The sequence below is a fragment of the Falco biarmicus genome, chromosome 8, assembly GCF_023638135.1.
Source record: "Falco biarmicus isolate bFalBia1 chromosome 8, bFalBia1.pri, whole genome shotgun sequence".
In the NCBI taxonomy this organism is placed as follows: domain Eukaryota; kingdom Metazoa; phylum Chordata; class Aves; order Falconiformes; family Falconidae; genus Falco; species Falco biarmicus.
In genome coordinates, this window is record NC_079295.1 from 36,938,758 (window position 1) to 36,954,195 (window position 15,438).

Sequence of the window (15,438 nt, forward strand, 5' to 3'; positions counted from 1 at the left end):
AGCATAGGCATAGAAAATAGCAGTTCCACATAGGAGTGACAACAAACCCACCTCCAGACAGCTCGATATTTAATGGTTTTTTATTTAAAAACCTACAGCATAAGACACTGCTAAATACAACAGAAGAACAATGAAAAATTCCTTTCATTTAAAACAAGCATCTACATAACTTGATGCTGAAAACAGCTATTGGATTATTCTCTTCTGCATCTGGATGATGGCACTGAAACCCAGAATTAATAACAAAAGTAATACATGTGTCATTTCTTTAAAGAACTTCCCTGTTTAAAAACTCTGTGTAAATGAGCCATCATGTATTACTAACAGCAGATTGGTGCATTCCACAGTAAAGAGTTCAGAGGAATTTAAGACGTTAGCTATAGAGCAACCCTTGCCAGAAAAGAATGCATTTTCCAACATGTAACTAGTCAGCTGTACAATTCAGTTCTCAGCCCTTAGTCTTCCAGCAGATAGTTGGGGTTGACAACCAGGTATGGATCTTCATCAAAAGTCTCCTCTTCTTTGGACCCTCTCAGTCCTGACTGGGACAGTTCTATCAGAATGTGGTCCTGCAACAGACAAAAAATTGTATTCAAACAAGAACAGAAAGATTTATTTGTACTTTCTGAAAGGTGCCTCCTTTTTGTACTGGTACCACCTCTTATTGATGAATCGTTTAACCCTTTTAACTGTGAACTCCCTCTTTAACAGGCTCCTAATATTAACAATTACATTCAGTAGAAATCTCTTATTTGTTGTATGCTTTCTGGGAACACTTCAATCTAGTGGGTTTGTACCTTTTAATTATTTTATTTTTTCATATTTTTTTCCTCCAAACTGCCCTAGTGCCCCCCTGACTTAAAGCTATCCGTTGAATGAAGTGTTGTTTGTATTTCCGTCTCCTCATGTATAACTAACATTACAAAAAAAATCATTTACACTTCTATAGGGACATAATATGGTACTGTGAACTTATATATAACCCTTAATTTATTTCAGAGTTTTCTCTATAATGATTTTTAACAGGTATTAAACAAAGGTGGCCTTTATACTGCATAGTCGATAACATGGAAGCACAAAACATATTTCTTAAATTAGGAATGTATTCCATAAAAAAATGAATCATTGCACTGTGTAAATTAAAAACCTTTTTCACTATCCACAAATCTCTATACATACATAATGCGTAAGTCGGTGAATGACTCTCTCTATGATCTTCTTTTTATTTATTAGGTCTTCTTCAGATTCTATTTCAGATTCAATTTCCTTTAGATACCAGTTAATAAGTTCACTCCTCTTTAATGATGAATCGTCCTCTTCTGCAAAGAAAATAATTTGCATAAACACAGTAACATTAAGATACCGTTCTAACCACAAGAGAAAAGGATATGTATGTTAACATTTACAATGCCGAAGAGAGAAACGTGCTTTTTGAGATGTTTAAGAAACATCAGACTTTCTTCTGTTTCTTAAGCATCATGTTTTGTACAGAAGGCTGTTGTATCAGGATTTAATTGGAGGTATTTAGATTGAGCACTGAAGCTCCTCAGTTCTATGCATCCAAGTGGCTTTACTGTAGTCTCCACACCCTCCCAAAGACTCCGTCCCACTGGTATATGCTATGAAACAACTGCTGCATTTCATTACAGAAGTAGCCTCATTGCAACTGAAATATTTATTCACCCCATGAAATGAAGAAGCCATTTGGCACATACTGGTTAGAGTATATACTTTGGGTTGTGGCTGCTGACATACGTTAAAGCTCTTGCTACAGTTTTCATTGCTGCTGACTCTTCCAGCTGGGTTAAACCAACACATACTACAAATCCTTTCCTGGATCTGCTTTGTTGACACATTCCTTTGCTTACCAGGTTTTGACAAATGGCTAAGATACCACAGCCAGAAAGTCCAAGGAGTCATACTTATATCATCAGATGTAGTAAGGCCACATGTGTACAGGTTCACACCTGACCTAACAACTTTCAAGTCTCAGCAGGAGTGAAAATCCCAAATGCAACAGCATGAGACATAGTAACAGTGAGTCCCTGAATTCAGGGTCTACCACCCTTTTAATAAAAAAAATTTCTTACCTTCCTCTGCTTTCCTGAGGTGCAGCACCAAGAGATTAGAAATGCGGCGATACTCAGAGAAGCCCAGTCTAAGAGAAGCTTTGGGTGCAGCATCCTTGCCCATGTCCTCAGAATGACCATTGATTCCATTTACAAGACCACCAACCACAGCTGGAGCTTCTGCCTCACCTGTTTGGACACATGCCCTGGTTTAATACTGTAACATCTTTAAACGGCTTAATTCTCTGAGCCACTGAAAAGCGTTGCATTGACCAACCAGGTGAGTGGTCCCACAAAGAGGCTGAAGAAGCAAGAGAGTTAAGAATAGGAGTCAAGATTCCTAGTCCTTAGTAGATAAGAAATAGGTGAGAAACTGAAGAGAAGCATATACTCAAACAGGGTAAGTTGTAAGCCTAGAAGTACTTTCCCCTTTGAAAAAATTCTCTGCAAGTAATTTACCATTGACTCCATCCTGGTCCTCTTGATCCCCCATTTGCTGTTCATCGTCTTGGTCTAAATTGATGTCAGGAGTCTCAACTCTAATGATGGACTTATTTAAAAGCCTGAAAGCTTCTTTCACATGTTTTGGGTGAACCTGATTTGAAAAAAGATGTATTAAATAGGCACAGTGGCTCTTCTAGTGTTAAAAAGCTTTTTTTCCCCCCCCAATAGCTCCAGAAACACAGCTCTGACTGACAGTGGGCCTTTCTAACCATCTCACCTAATTAATCCTGAACAGTATAGCCTCTGCAAATCAAATTATATCCCACTACAAGTACTCTGAGTTCACAGAAGGTTATGGAGGGAATAAGCAGCCTGATGAATCTTTCAGGCTTAAGCGATCATGTGCAGTCGATAAAATTTTTTACTTAAGCCAAGAACATTTTGAAGAAAGATCAGTGGAGCAAAAAACATGAAAGAAATGGGTCTGAACAGAAACAATATAAAAAAACCTCATGTGATTAATGAGACTCTCCTCCAGAGTTGAAAAGCAAAAACTGGAAAAATAATCTCTAGCTGAGCCGTAACCTTAAAGCTATCCGTTTCTTTGTAAGCTGAATTTAATTAACAAGAACCCAATCGGTGTCCTTATACAACCAGTGAGCAAGCTTCTATCACCGCACGTGTCACATAACCCCTAAATCAACATTTCAAAAGGCCTGCTGAGTTTTAAAGCAGACTAGATGGATAGTAGTCATACTAGTTAATACACACAACGCGATACACATTTCAACATTTGTTGACAGGAGGAGAAGCTCAGATCACAAATACAGGTTCTTTTAGGGAGGTTCAGATACTTTGATGAACTTTGGCTTTTTAGATTGCAGGTGGAAGAGAGCTGTGAGAGATTACAAACTACACAAGATGAGGAGACACACTACCAACAGCCCTGGATGATACTAATAGATGATTGTTCTTCCAATTTGTCATAATTTGATAGTAATGGGCTGAGAGTGCTGATACAACTGTTACGCAAAAAGATGCCATGTTCTCAGTTTGGACCAGCTGATCTCCGTTTTAAAAGACATACCTTAAGCACAGTTTATCTGGCATACAAATTCAGACCAAGCATGACCACATGACAAGTGAAAATATGATCCAAGCTCTCCTCCTCACCCACGGGATTTAGGTATGTACAGTCTCACAGTCAAATAGCAAAGCCAAAACTCCCACAACATTTATATAAACAAACTTCCATCAAAAACCTGATACCTCATCACAGCAATGCATACGGGCCATAGCTTCAGACAGACGAATCATGCTTTCCAACTGCCGCACTGTGATTCTCCAGGATGACTTTGTTGCGCCAGAGCCATCGCGCTGCCGTAGTCGTTTATACTGCTCCACTATGAAGTCCTCAGACTCCTTAGATATCTTTGCGACAGCAGACAGTATGACAATGTCATGTTAGAAGTATTAAAGTTCATTCTTTTTGCATTAGATTGGCAGTTCCCAGACTTTTCTGTACTAGCTACTGCTTTTCTCTGAAATAGTCTATGCTATACACATACTACACATAAACATAATGGCGATCATATTATGTTAAAATTATATTGTAATAATAATTACAGTAACAACGATATTAGAATAAGTACATTGACACATTGTTTTACAGCAGATTTTTGATAATATCTATTTTTCTGTTCCACTGACTTGCTTACAGGCATCATTCATGTCTGCCTCTACTAGACTGTTCCATGTTTATTTACCTTTCATTCTGCATGCAAACACACACACAGGTGTATACTCAATACACTAACATTGACAACAGCTTTGTGTGCATGCTTTTTAGCCTGAGTCTATCTGCACATACAGAGATCCAGCCAGAAAAAAAACTCGCGACATGGAAAAGAAGTGGGAGTTTTCAAAACTCTGTAAGGGAGGGTAACTCCTTCCATTTAAGAAGAACTGCATTAGAAGTAGTTCTGAAAAATCTAATGCACAGCCCATCCAAGCTGCTACTTGGATTGACCACAAAAATTTGTACTTAGAGCAGTTTCCCATGTTCTGTATTTTACCACAAAGAAATATTGAGGAACAATACCCTTTTAAAATAAAGACAAACTGTTTGATTAACCTATGTCAATAAAAGACAAAAATCTCTGCAGTGTTGAATAACCCATGCGCTTGAGGTATGAGAAAGCTAGGAAACGATCCCTCAGTCATTCCAGACAGAGGTTAAGAACTGCAACCAGAGCAGTTGGTGATCATAACAACTACTGATTCTAACACTCTCAGCTCGACTGGCTGGGTTTCTGGAATTTCAAAAAAAAAAAAACCGAGACAAAACACACACAAAAAAGAGTACATGGTTCCAAATGATGTCATTTTCTAGGTAACTGAGTTTACAGCTCCTTTCTTGAGAGAACACTACACTAATGTCTTTGCATTTGCCGGAAAAAAGCACGCTACAAAGCAACTGTTCCATTGGACCTCCTCATACAGAACTACTCATACAGGAAAGCAGAATTACCTTTGGTTTAAACTGTCTTGCAAACAGCAGATACCTTCTGATATCATCCAATGAATAGACACGATCAACAGATTCTTCTACTCTGGAATGCAGATCCACTATGCGTCTGGCAATGGCGTAGTCTGTAACCTGGGATATTATTGCTCTGTCAGGTCACTTTTACAACATCAGCCAAATATCGAACAACAACTACATTCTTCCTTCCCATTCCCCTCCCTCACTTGCAACTCTCACGGCAGAGCCAGTCTTTCCAGAGGCCAGACTCTGTCAGAAGATCAAGAGAATGTCCTGGAGGTTTTTAATATAAGGAAACATAGAAGAGAAGGGATAAAAAGCAGTTTAAAGATTTATAACCTCCTTGGAACTCTCCTGGGTTACACGTTAGCCATAGAACAGGCAGAAAGCAGCACTTTGCAGCGTGGGAACTGCTTTCTTCCTTTTCAGCCTACTCCGTCTCTTTCACCAGTCCCTTCTCAATTAGATAATCACTCCAAGCAAAACAGCAGAGAGAACAGTGCTGAACCAACATTAATCTCTGTATCTCACGCGTTCCCAAGGCAAATGCCACACAGACAGGTGGTAGCAGCCTTAGCCTTAGTGACCAGCGATTTGTAAAAATGACTAATGGTGTCAAGTTTGCAGGTCAAATCACTACAAGATGAAAAGGCAGTATCCTTGTATTCAGCAGAGCATGTTCAGATTTGTACTGCAGGCTTTTAACTTCAGACAGAGAAGAAAAGCAGAACCAGACACTCTCACGAGATCAGCTTCACCTAAAATTGCAGAGGGCCACCAAGATGGTCAGAGGGCAGGAGTACATGAAGTATGAGAAGCTGAAAACCTGGGTCTGTTCAGCTTGAAAAGAAAGCAACTGCCTCATTGGCGAGTATAGATGTGAGATGGAGCCAGATTGTTCTCAGAATTACAGAATGCACAGAATTATAAACCGAACCAGGGGAAATTCTGATTATTAGATTAGTTATTATTTTCTAAACACATTGAGACTTGTTAAAAATTGCACTAGGGGCCTAGCGAGGCTGCAGAATCTCCATCCTTGGAGATACTCAGAACTAACCAGGTCAAGGTCTTGGCAACCTGTTCCCAGTGATCTGCTTTGAGCATGAGGTTAGACTACAGACCTCCAGAGGTCTTTTCTGACATAAGTTATTCTACAGTTCCTTAAAATTACCTCATTACATTCATCCACAAGAATGAAGAAGAGATCAAAGCGAGACATGATGGGAGCTGACAGGTTTATATTCTGTTTCAGTGACTTGGATCTGTCATAGCGCCCACCAACTGGGTTTGCTGCAGCCAAAATAGAGGTCCTGGCGTTCAGGGTAGCCTGACAATGAGGGGAAGCAAAAAAAAAAAAAAAAAAAGGGGAAAAAAAAAAATAATCTGTGACCACTTTCATTCGAAGCAAATCATTGTTATTCAAATGATCAGCACAACATCTTTTAGATTAGGAGTTTCAATGGAGATATGACAACAATCAATCCTCAGAAGAACCCAAACCAGCCCTTTCTAACCAGGTCTCTGCCCCATGACACTTGGTGAATCAAGTATTTTAACCTTTTCACGCTCTTGACAACGAGCCCTTAAAAGTGCTTTTCACAACTCCCTGTTTTTAACAGTGCAAACAGATAGTTTGCTTCTACAAACACACACAGAAATCTATATCCTCTTTTGGGGTTACTTCAAGGTTAGGATTTCCCCATTTTCTGTTTCCTGTCCACTATAATTTTTTTTCTTTTCCTTTCAGTAACATTTCTGATCTTTTTGGGGGTATGTGGCCCAAAAACTGCAGGCAAGCGATCTCTGTCCTGCCACAGTGAGGCAGCTGCAGAGCTGACAAGAAATTCTGACAGATCAACGCTAGATCAGTACACGTAACTAACAGTCAGATGATTGTACAGACTACACAACCAGTGGAACAGTGCAAGCTACCTTCACTCCTGCTTTAGTAATGGATATAGTCTGCTGCTCCATTGCTTCGTGAATGGCTACTTGATCCCGCATCTCCATTTTGTCAAATTCATCAATGCAACAAACACCCTGCAGCCGAAGAATAAAAAATGGTAGGTCACCCAAATTAAATCATTTTTGGAAAAAACCACCATTAAGACAATTTGGGGCTCTTTGTCATTAATCAATGATGGGATGCGGGAACCTCTCTAATTCCCAAACTCACATTATCCGCCAGCATCAGTGCTCCAGCTTCAATGACGAACTCATGAGATTCTTCATCTTTTACAACAGCTGCTGTTAGACCAGCAGCACTGGAGGCTTTTCCACTGGTGTATACAGCACGAGGACTGAACTCATCTACATGTCTATGCAGAGAAATAACAGTGAGAAACATACTTAAAACGTCAGATTAAAACCTGCAGAAACAAGTCAACTGTAACACAGTACTGCTTTCAACCTCTCAGGCCAGGATTTGTTCCTTCCTTCAGGAAGCAATTAATATCTAAGTAGGCCCTCCCACCTCTAATGATTGAGCGAGCCTTGGAAACTAATCCTTAGTCTATCACAGGGCTGTTATTCACTCACCTCTGCTTAAACCAGCAGAACAAAAGTAATGATCCAGACCTCCTCCCACAAGTTTTCTGTGGACTTCACAAGCTAACCAGCTCCTTACAGGTCAGGTAAATGGCAGCACAAGGGAACAAATGCTTTCATAGTAGGAAGCAGTGAGACTGACCACAGACAGCCCAAGGCAGCTTCTGTGGTGCCTCTACATTTCTGAGTTGCAGTGTACACAACTATTATAAGATGTAGCATAAACCACAATTGTTTCATGATTATTTTTCAGGACTAATAGTTGTCCATTTGTCCAAAGTGTTGGGACCTACCAATTTAATCCAAGCTAAAAATAGGGGCGTGGGGGAATCATTATTTCAGCTAACTCCGATATTTTAAGATGTGCAATAAACTTTGTAATTTTAATATTTAACGTCTTTCAAAAATATTTGGAAATTCATACTTTCATAACTACCTAAAAAACAAAAAAAGTCTTAATTCATTCTTTGTTATTACCACAGGGGCTTTCTGAGTTTGCTTCAGCCCTGTTCAAATACTTCAACCACATCCAAACAATTCCTGGAAAATATTCTTAAATATTTCACTTCCCTTTCCTCTGTTTAACATAGAAGAGACACAGTACACATTTATAGCTCTAGTCACCGTAGACAAATTATAAATACTGAGTTTTAATGAGATGCTTACTTTAGAAATTGACTCTTGGCTGTACTTGGATCACCAACAACACAAACATTGATATCCCCACGCAGTGAAGTGCCTTCTGAAGTGGTCTTAGGAACTCCTCCAAAAAGCATCAGCAGAACCCCACGTTTCACTTCATCATTACCTGCCCCAGAAAAGACAACTGACTAAAAATCCAAAGAAAATACCACATTTTTCTTATTCAAAAAAAACCCTTCATCCCACTATAATTTTAGAGCATTTGAGCACATCTGCTCAGGATTTACCTATTTGCTAAACATCCACTAAAATTGCATTTATGTGTTTGATACAGTTTCAGGGCAGAATGATTCAGAAAGCAGCTGAATTCCTTTATGCTACAGTGGCTCAGAATATGGACCAAATTCAGCAGATCAAACTTTTCAGACCTAAGCAATCCGAGTCCTCAAACTAGCTCTGAGCCAGAAACAACTGCAAACATATATACACACACTTACAGAACAGCATACAAATATTTGGAACCCGTAAATCTTTTGAAGGAAGGCCATATAAAACAGAACTTAGACCCAGCTATCAGTTCTAGGGTTTAGTAGTAGATCACTCAATAGAAAAAACATTTTGACTAGTCTTGCAGGCTTTCATGATCAAACCCAGCAAGTACTCAGCAAATAGGTTCTCCTTTTCTAGCATAACCAGTGCTGGAGGGGAGAGTTTATGGTAGCTGGCATAGGGCTTTCAAGCTTTCACAAAAAGGCACTACACAGACAGCAAAAGGAGTATTTTTACAAGTGAAATCTTCCCTCTCTGAGGCAACAGCTGGACTCTTACCATGGATAGTGGGAAAGAGGCTGGTGCACAGATTATGGTAGAGGTTCTTGTCTTGGCTCATTTCAAAAACCTTCTCCCACTCTTTCACAGACATTTGGTTTTTAATGCTTTCTGCAGTTTGTTCTTCATCTCTGAGCTCTTTTCCACCAAACTAAACACAGGAAATACTTTTTTTAAAAAAAAAGTAACAGAAGTAATAACATGGCCACTACTGAATGAGAGTACTGCAGGCAGGAGGTTACAAAAACTTGCTCTGTAAGCTGAATGGGAGGAACACATTCAGAAAAGCTGACCTTAGGCTAAGGAAGCTCATCAACTTATACCTTTAAAAACCAGTAAGACAATTTCCTAAGAGGGCAAAAATCAATGGAGTGTACTTCAGGTAGTGAGAAAACCCAGCAAAGATGCCTGTCCAGAGATTAAAAAGAGAGTAAACCGGTACACATTCCTTTGGCTAGAATCTGCCTTTGTAAGCATTCTTCATTAACCGGAATTTAGAAGGTTTTTCATTACTCTGGAATGAAGCAGGAAACTTCTACCCCCAGAAAATAACAGACACTAATTTTATCCTAAGTGAAGGTGCTAGCAGAATTATAGATTCAAATATCATACCACGCTCAAGCTCAGCCATATTCAGTATTACTTACTATGTTGTAGTAGCATCCCAAGATGTTATGTGAAATAACAGAGGGAACAAGAAAGAAGGATTGCTGTTTTCCCTGTGACAAAATGCAGCAATAGGACTTCCTGGAGGAACAGGAAATGCTGCAGAAATGGATGAAATCTGAATTGAAATCAATGGACCACATAACTCCTTAGAATAAATTGGTAACACTAGCCAATAATCACATTTGTGAAAACTGCCACGAACAACAAAGAAAAAAACTTGCTGTATAAGTCCAGTCAGAATATATAGACAGTCAAACATACAGGAAGGTGGTGCACACATTTAAAGCTTTATCCATTCCTGCTCCCTGATTTTCTTTCCAGACTCACCCGTGGATTTGTTGGTGCAACGTAACAAGCTAGAAAAACTAGCTTATATGACAGCTCTCTGACTCCAAGGGCGCGAAGTCCTCGAATGCCTTCAGTTTCATAGCCCTCTGTCCCACTCACTCGGGAGCTGGTTTCTGCGCGCACTCCTGCCATTAGAGTGGGGTTAGAACAGCAGTTCCCAGAAAAAGCAGGGAAGGACTTCTCATTGAGGTCATACGCAGTAGCAACAAACCTGGTGTTGAGAGCTGGGACACATCAGGCACGACAATCAGTGACCCCGTGAAGTCACATTTGTCACCTGCCTGAGCAGACTCCACCGCTTCTGCACGCAAGATCACTTCCACGCTGCGAGGAATGCTACCACGCGGCAGCTCAGCCTGTGTCTCCTGAATGCGAACCTGGGGAGGGAAAGAATATTAAGCACTTAGTGAACATCACCAAATCTCAGAAGCTAAACTGTTAATAAATACAGTGAGTAGCATTTGATTGCTGCCATCCATGTCAGTCATGAAATTCCTCTTACAATAAAAAAAAAAAAACAACCAAAAATCCCTTCACTAATCAATTTCTAAAGGTGCCTTGGAGAAACGCAAGGGGATACACAGGGGTTACAATGACAATTCTGAGAGCCTGCAAAAGCAACTTGAAGAGTCCAGATAACATGACTGACACAAAATATTATTGCAGGTTGTGAAGTGCTGAGCATTTGACAGCGTAAATCTACTTGGAAGAGCAAAACAACGTAGATACTAAAAGACCTCTTTTCATACTTGTCTAAAACAACACCATGTGATGTACCCCCAATATAAGACTAATAACGGCTCAAATATGTCTGTTTTCAGTGGCTTGCTTAGGCAATGAACATCATACAACAAAACTACTTTGATGCTATACTACTCATGATTTCCCATGCTTAAACATAAGCCTTCCACAGACAGAAAGAAACTATTTGCAAAAATGCCAGTGCCTTTTGTTGGTGTTGACAGAACTAAAATCAACTGTCTTCAATGTGCAGGAGTACAAACAACACCTTTCAATTACCACAGGAGCTGTCCCCCAACCTCACCACCATACCTTCTGGAAATCAACAAATCTTGATTTGTTTGTGTCCAGCAGGAATCTTCTTCTATTGGCACAGACTGGGTTTCTGCAAATGTTTGGCTGTGTGTATTTAAATTGCTGTTCCACATCTTTAATCACTGTCTGGCAGTCAAGGCACAGGAAGGTTCCACTTACAAGCTCAGGATGGACGGGGTGGGTACGTACCACCTGTCCACTGATACGCATCAGCGAGCCAATTTTTGCTGAAGTCAGTTCTCGAATTCTGTTTAAAACAAATTCATACGGATTAAATTCTGAAGTTGAGCTGACATTTTTAAGCCCAGGGTACTACCCAAGCACCAAGATGCAATGCAGGTTCATTCAGTCTGTGACTAAAACAACAGCTGTAACAGACAAGAGAAAGAAAGATCCTAAAATATGTTATCATTTTATGATTTTACATACTATAAGACTAACACTAGAAGTCAAACCAACACAAAAGTTACTTCCCTGGTACTTCAAAAGCAACATAATATAAATCATTTTTGCAAACTGAGAGAAGTGACATTTGTTTGTGGAGTATGATAAATGTTAAGCATCCGAGTACAATTCACAAATGAAAAACTTTCAAAAAATACCCTGCACAAGATCAGGAAACTTCTTTGTAATTGTGTTGGTCAACTGTGCATTTCACACTATGTAACAAAAACATTTTCAGTATGCTTTGAGACCTTTTTTCAGTAGTAAAAATGCACAATTTTCTGGAATAATAATCTTACTTGTGTCTGGAAGGTAGGTCTTGGAATGCAACGTAGAAGTCCTTGCTTGAAGGAACATTTCCATGGTCTCTGGCAAAAGTCTTTACTGCTCGGCAAAGGTAAGGGTAAACTCTGAAATATGGAAAATAAGTTCAAATTTTATGGAAGCTATCAAATTGCCTTCTTCACTTTAGACTACATCAAACGCTTGTATCGTACGTTTTCAGGTTCTGGCTTTTACTGCCACATTATGCAAGAACACACAAAAGCTAATTTAAATATGCAGAATGTAAGACTACTGTATAATAATGCCATTTGCTTTATCGTCTGAAAACGGGCTCTTTTAAGCCTCATTTTATGTCATTTCCATCCTTCTGTTAAGAAGGTAGGTCCACAAAATAAGCCACTGGCTCAATAAAATGTTTTTAGAGCAAGAAGTTCTAGAGTTTATTCTGTATTCCCACACTGAGTGTTTATTTCTTTACCAGAATAAATGCAACTGCCTAGTTAACTAACAGTCTCTAGAGAGGAATCTACTGAGAATATAAGGTTTGATCCAGTAAAAAAACAAAACAATAAAAAAATCTTCAGTGTAAGTGTTTTCAGGATACAGAAAGCAGATAAACCTCTTTTTTTTTTAACCTAACATGTAAGATGTTATGGTGCTGAGACCACAGCACTGCTCAGCTCTCAGGTAATCTCTACATTTTACCTGTAAAATTCCTCCTGAATAGTGGTAGAGAGCTGCTGATTGAACTGCTCCAAATCCGCAAAGCTTACAATCAACGTGTTCCGCTCCGGCCGAATCAGTTCTTCAGCATCACGTAAGTATTTGACCTCCCCATCTCTGCTCTGGAATCTGAAAGTGATACAGGAAAACATTTCATTGCAGTTACATGTCAGGTAGCAACGGAATACTTCTGAATGCAGGAAAGAAGGCGAAGAAAAGGATCGCACACATTCAGGTGTGTGCAAGAGAACGATGACGGCGCAAAGGCCCTTCTGAACAGCCTTTCTTTCTTCTTCCACCCCCTTTGCTGTGTCTGTTCTACCAACACCGCAGCGCAGACGCACCAGGTTTGCACCCCATACAGCCGGCCTGCCACACAGAACTGTACTGGGAGTTTAACAATGACTCTGCACCATCAAAACAGGTTTTGTTTCCTCAGGGTGATGATAACGGGCCTCCCAGTTTGCTGCTGACAGGAGCCAAACCTAGGCAACCAAGTGCACCAAAGTGTAACGACCAAGCCGTGAGCGGGATTTTCAACCTGGCCCTCACAAAACTTTACTACAAGGAACCAGAGGCACGGACCGGGGTCCCCCCGAAAGCTCTCCCAGGGGTGCCGCCAGCCCAGGGGGCTCCCCCCCCCGCGCCCCCTCGCCAGGCAGTCACTTCACGGCAGGGCCCAGCCCGCGGGAGAGCTTTCCTGGCTGAGACGCGAGGGGCAGGGGCGACAGGCCCGGTCACCGCCTCACCCAAATGGCGGCCCGCTCCGTCAGGCGCTTGCGGGCCGCCGCCTCCTGGCGGCCCTGCCCGCCCGCCGCCAGGCCCGACCCCCTTCACTCACTCCTCTAAGAAGTCCTGAAACAACTTCTGGCACTTCTCGGCCACCTCATCGCGGAGCTGCTGGTGCTGCTGCGCCGCGGCCGCATCCCCCGCCGCCGCCGCCAGATCCATCCCGACCCGCACCCGGCACCCGCGCCTGTTCGCGCCACTGCGCGCCCCACGTGCCCCGCCGTGCCGCCGCGCCGGCCAATCAGCGCCCGCCGCCCCGCCGCCCCTGCTCCCCCCGGCGCGTTTTCGCGCCAACGAACGAGGGGCGCGGGCGCGAGGGGCGGGCGGATTCCGCCAGAGCCCCCCAGCCGCTCCCCTCCCCAGCCTTGTGCTTGGCTTTACCTGCCGGGGCAGCGGGTGGGTTGGTTGGTTTGTCAGCAAACTTGTCAGTGCTGGGGAGGACCTCAGCCTGTGCTGGAGGAGTGTGTCCCGCAGGCAGGCAGGCCCCTGCTGCGAGAAGCTGCTGCGAGCTTGCGCGGGGCCCTGGTAGCACGGGGGGTGGCAGAGCTGCAGGCACAGGTGACAGGGCCATGGCTGCCCTGGGCGCTGCCGAGGTGTCCCGGCGCTGTGCGCAGCAGGCCCCTGGGTGGGCTGCCGCTGACAGACCCGCTGGGTGCCGTGGGGGCCTGTCCTCAGGGGTGACGGGTATAAACTGAGCCGGGTGAGGGTCAGGCCTTGGTCTGGCTGCTTGGCTCCTCGTTGGAACCGCTGCGTTTCAGGGGAGGGTGGCGTGAGGTAGCTTGTGCCATTACTACCGGCAGCTGGTGGCACACCATGCCTGACAGTAGGAACTGTTCCGCTATCTATGAAAAATTGCTTAGAATTGCTCTGCCACCTGCAAAGTCATTACTCTCTGCCTAAACTGGTAATTTTGTTTTAATTAAGTCAGTCCTGAAACCTTTTTAAAAGCACTAGCAGCCCAGGCTCCCTGGTGCTGTTATTTCATGTCAAGGTGCACTTGCCATATATTGGACAGAGCCTAGTCTTAATTGCGAAAGGGAAAGGCTGCCTGGCAATTTGGTGGTTTTGGGTATAGTGCTGTGGATTCAGTTCTGCACGGTCCACTCACTTCTCACTGCAGAGGTCAGAGTGGAAGTCCTGGCTCAGTTAGTCTTTTTTGACAGTTATTATTTTAATGCAGTTGTGCTTTGGAAAAGAATTACAGCTTTTTGAGAGTTGGGGGATTTTTTTGCCTTTTTCTTTTTGAAGATGGCTAAGGGTTAAAGTGGTGGCAAAGTAGAAGAAAAACTGCTCAACTGTATACAACTTATCCTGTGCTTCCATGCTTTTTTAAGTCAAAGAAAATGAGAAACCAGTAGAATTAACAGTAACTTTTAAAAAACTTGTAGTGAGTAAATTCCGTATTTTGAGACTCTACCAGCAAAAATGTGCAGAAGCAAAGTTGGTTAGTGAGGCTTATTTTTAAAAAAGTAATAATTCACCCTAGATACTTCTGGTTTTTCACCATTTCTCTCCACCAAAAAAAAAAAAAAAAAAAAAAATTACCCCACCCCTGCATGCGAATACCCAAACAAGGAATAGTGAATAATTAAAATCTGTTTGGGCAAGTTGTGTACTCTAGAGATGGCTGTCAGGAACACATGCTGTTTTTCCAGGCTTGCTCTTTTTTGGCACACAGGACCATGCCCAAAGGGGAAACCATGGCTGGCAGCAGGGTGTGTGGAGTGGTGGCTAACAGTGGACTCCTGTGGCCTGAATGAAAGCGTGCCACTGTACGGGACATGCTGGAACCCCAGGATGAATGGGAGCCCAAGGCAGCCAAGCAGTGTGCCCCAATGGATGTTGCAAATGTGTTCTCCTCCATCCCTTTGGCAGCAGAGTGCAGACCACCGGCTGCTTTCATGTGGAGGGCTATCCAATACACCCGGAATTGATTGGCCTGGGGTGGCAGCGCAAAGTTTTCCTGCTTTTACTCTTCCTTTCCTCTCCCCCTGGCCCACTGGGCAGGGAGTGAGCAGCTGTGTGGCGCTTAGCTGCCCACCAGGG

General features: G+C 42.4%; 1 protein-coding gene across 1 annotated transcript; it reads right to left on the reverse strand.

Moving 5' to 3' along the window:
- Nucleotides 1-64: 64 nt before the first annotated feature.
- Nucleotides 65-13,590, reverse strand: MCM6 (minichromosome maintenance complex component 6). Its single transcript, XM_056349548.1, has 17 exons — nucleotides 13,445-13,590; nucleotides 12,586-12,732; nucleotides 11,895-12,005; nucleotides 11,149-11,398; nucleotides 10,307-10,472; nucleotides 10,075-10,220; nucleotides 9,079-9,229; nucleotides 8,275-8,416; nucleotides 7,238-7,379; nucleotides 6,994-7,101; nucleotides 6,233-6,388; nucleotides 5,044-5,172; nucleotides 3,783-3,944; nucleotides 2,529-2,664; nucleotides 2,091-2,258; nucleotides 1,180-1,319; nucleotides 65-569 (listed from the first exon to the last, which is right to left on the reverse strand). The coding sequence occupies exons 1-17, from the start codon at nucleotides 13,552-13,554 to the stop codon at nucleotides 456-458; spliced, it is 2,478 nt and encodes an 825-aa protein (XP_056205523.1). The 5' UTR covers nucleotides 13,555-13,590; the 3' UTR covers nucleotides 65-455.
- Nucleotides 13,591-15,438: the final 1,848 nt, after the last annotated feature.

Bases quoted from the DNA above. Each gene is read 5' to 3' on its own strand.
- MCM6 (XM_056349548.1), bottom strand. From the start codon at position 13,554: ATGGATCTGGCGGCGGCGGCGGGGGATGCGGCCGCGGCGCAGCAGCAC. The intron at 7,102-7,237 runs GTGAGTTTGGGA...CTTCGGCTGCAG, and splicing joins CACTGATGCTGGCGGATAAT to GGTGTTTGTTGCATTGATGA. The intron at 2,665-3,782 runs GTATCAGGTTTT...TTTTCAAATCAG, and splicing joins GTATGCATTGCTGTGATGAG to GTTCACCCAAAACATGTGAA.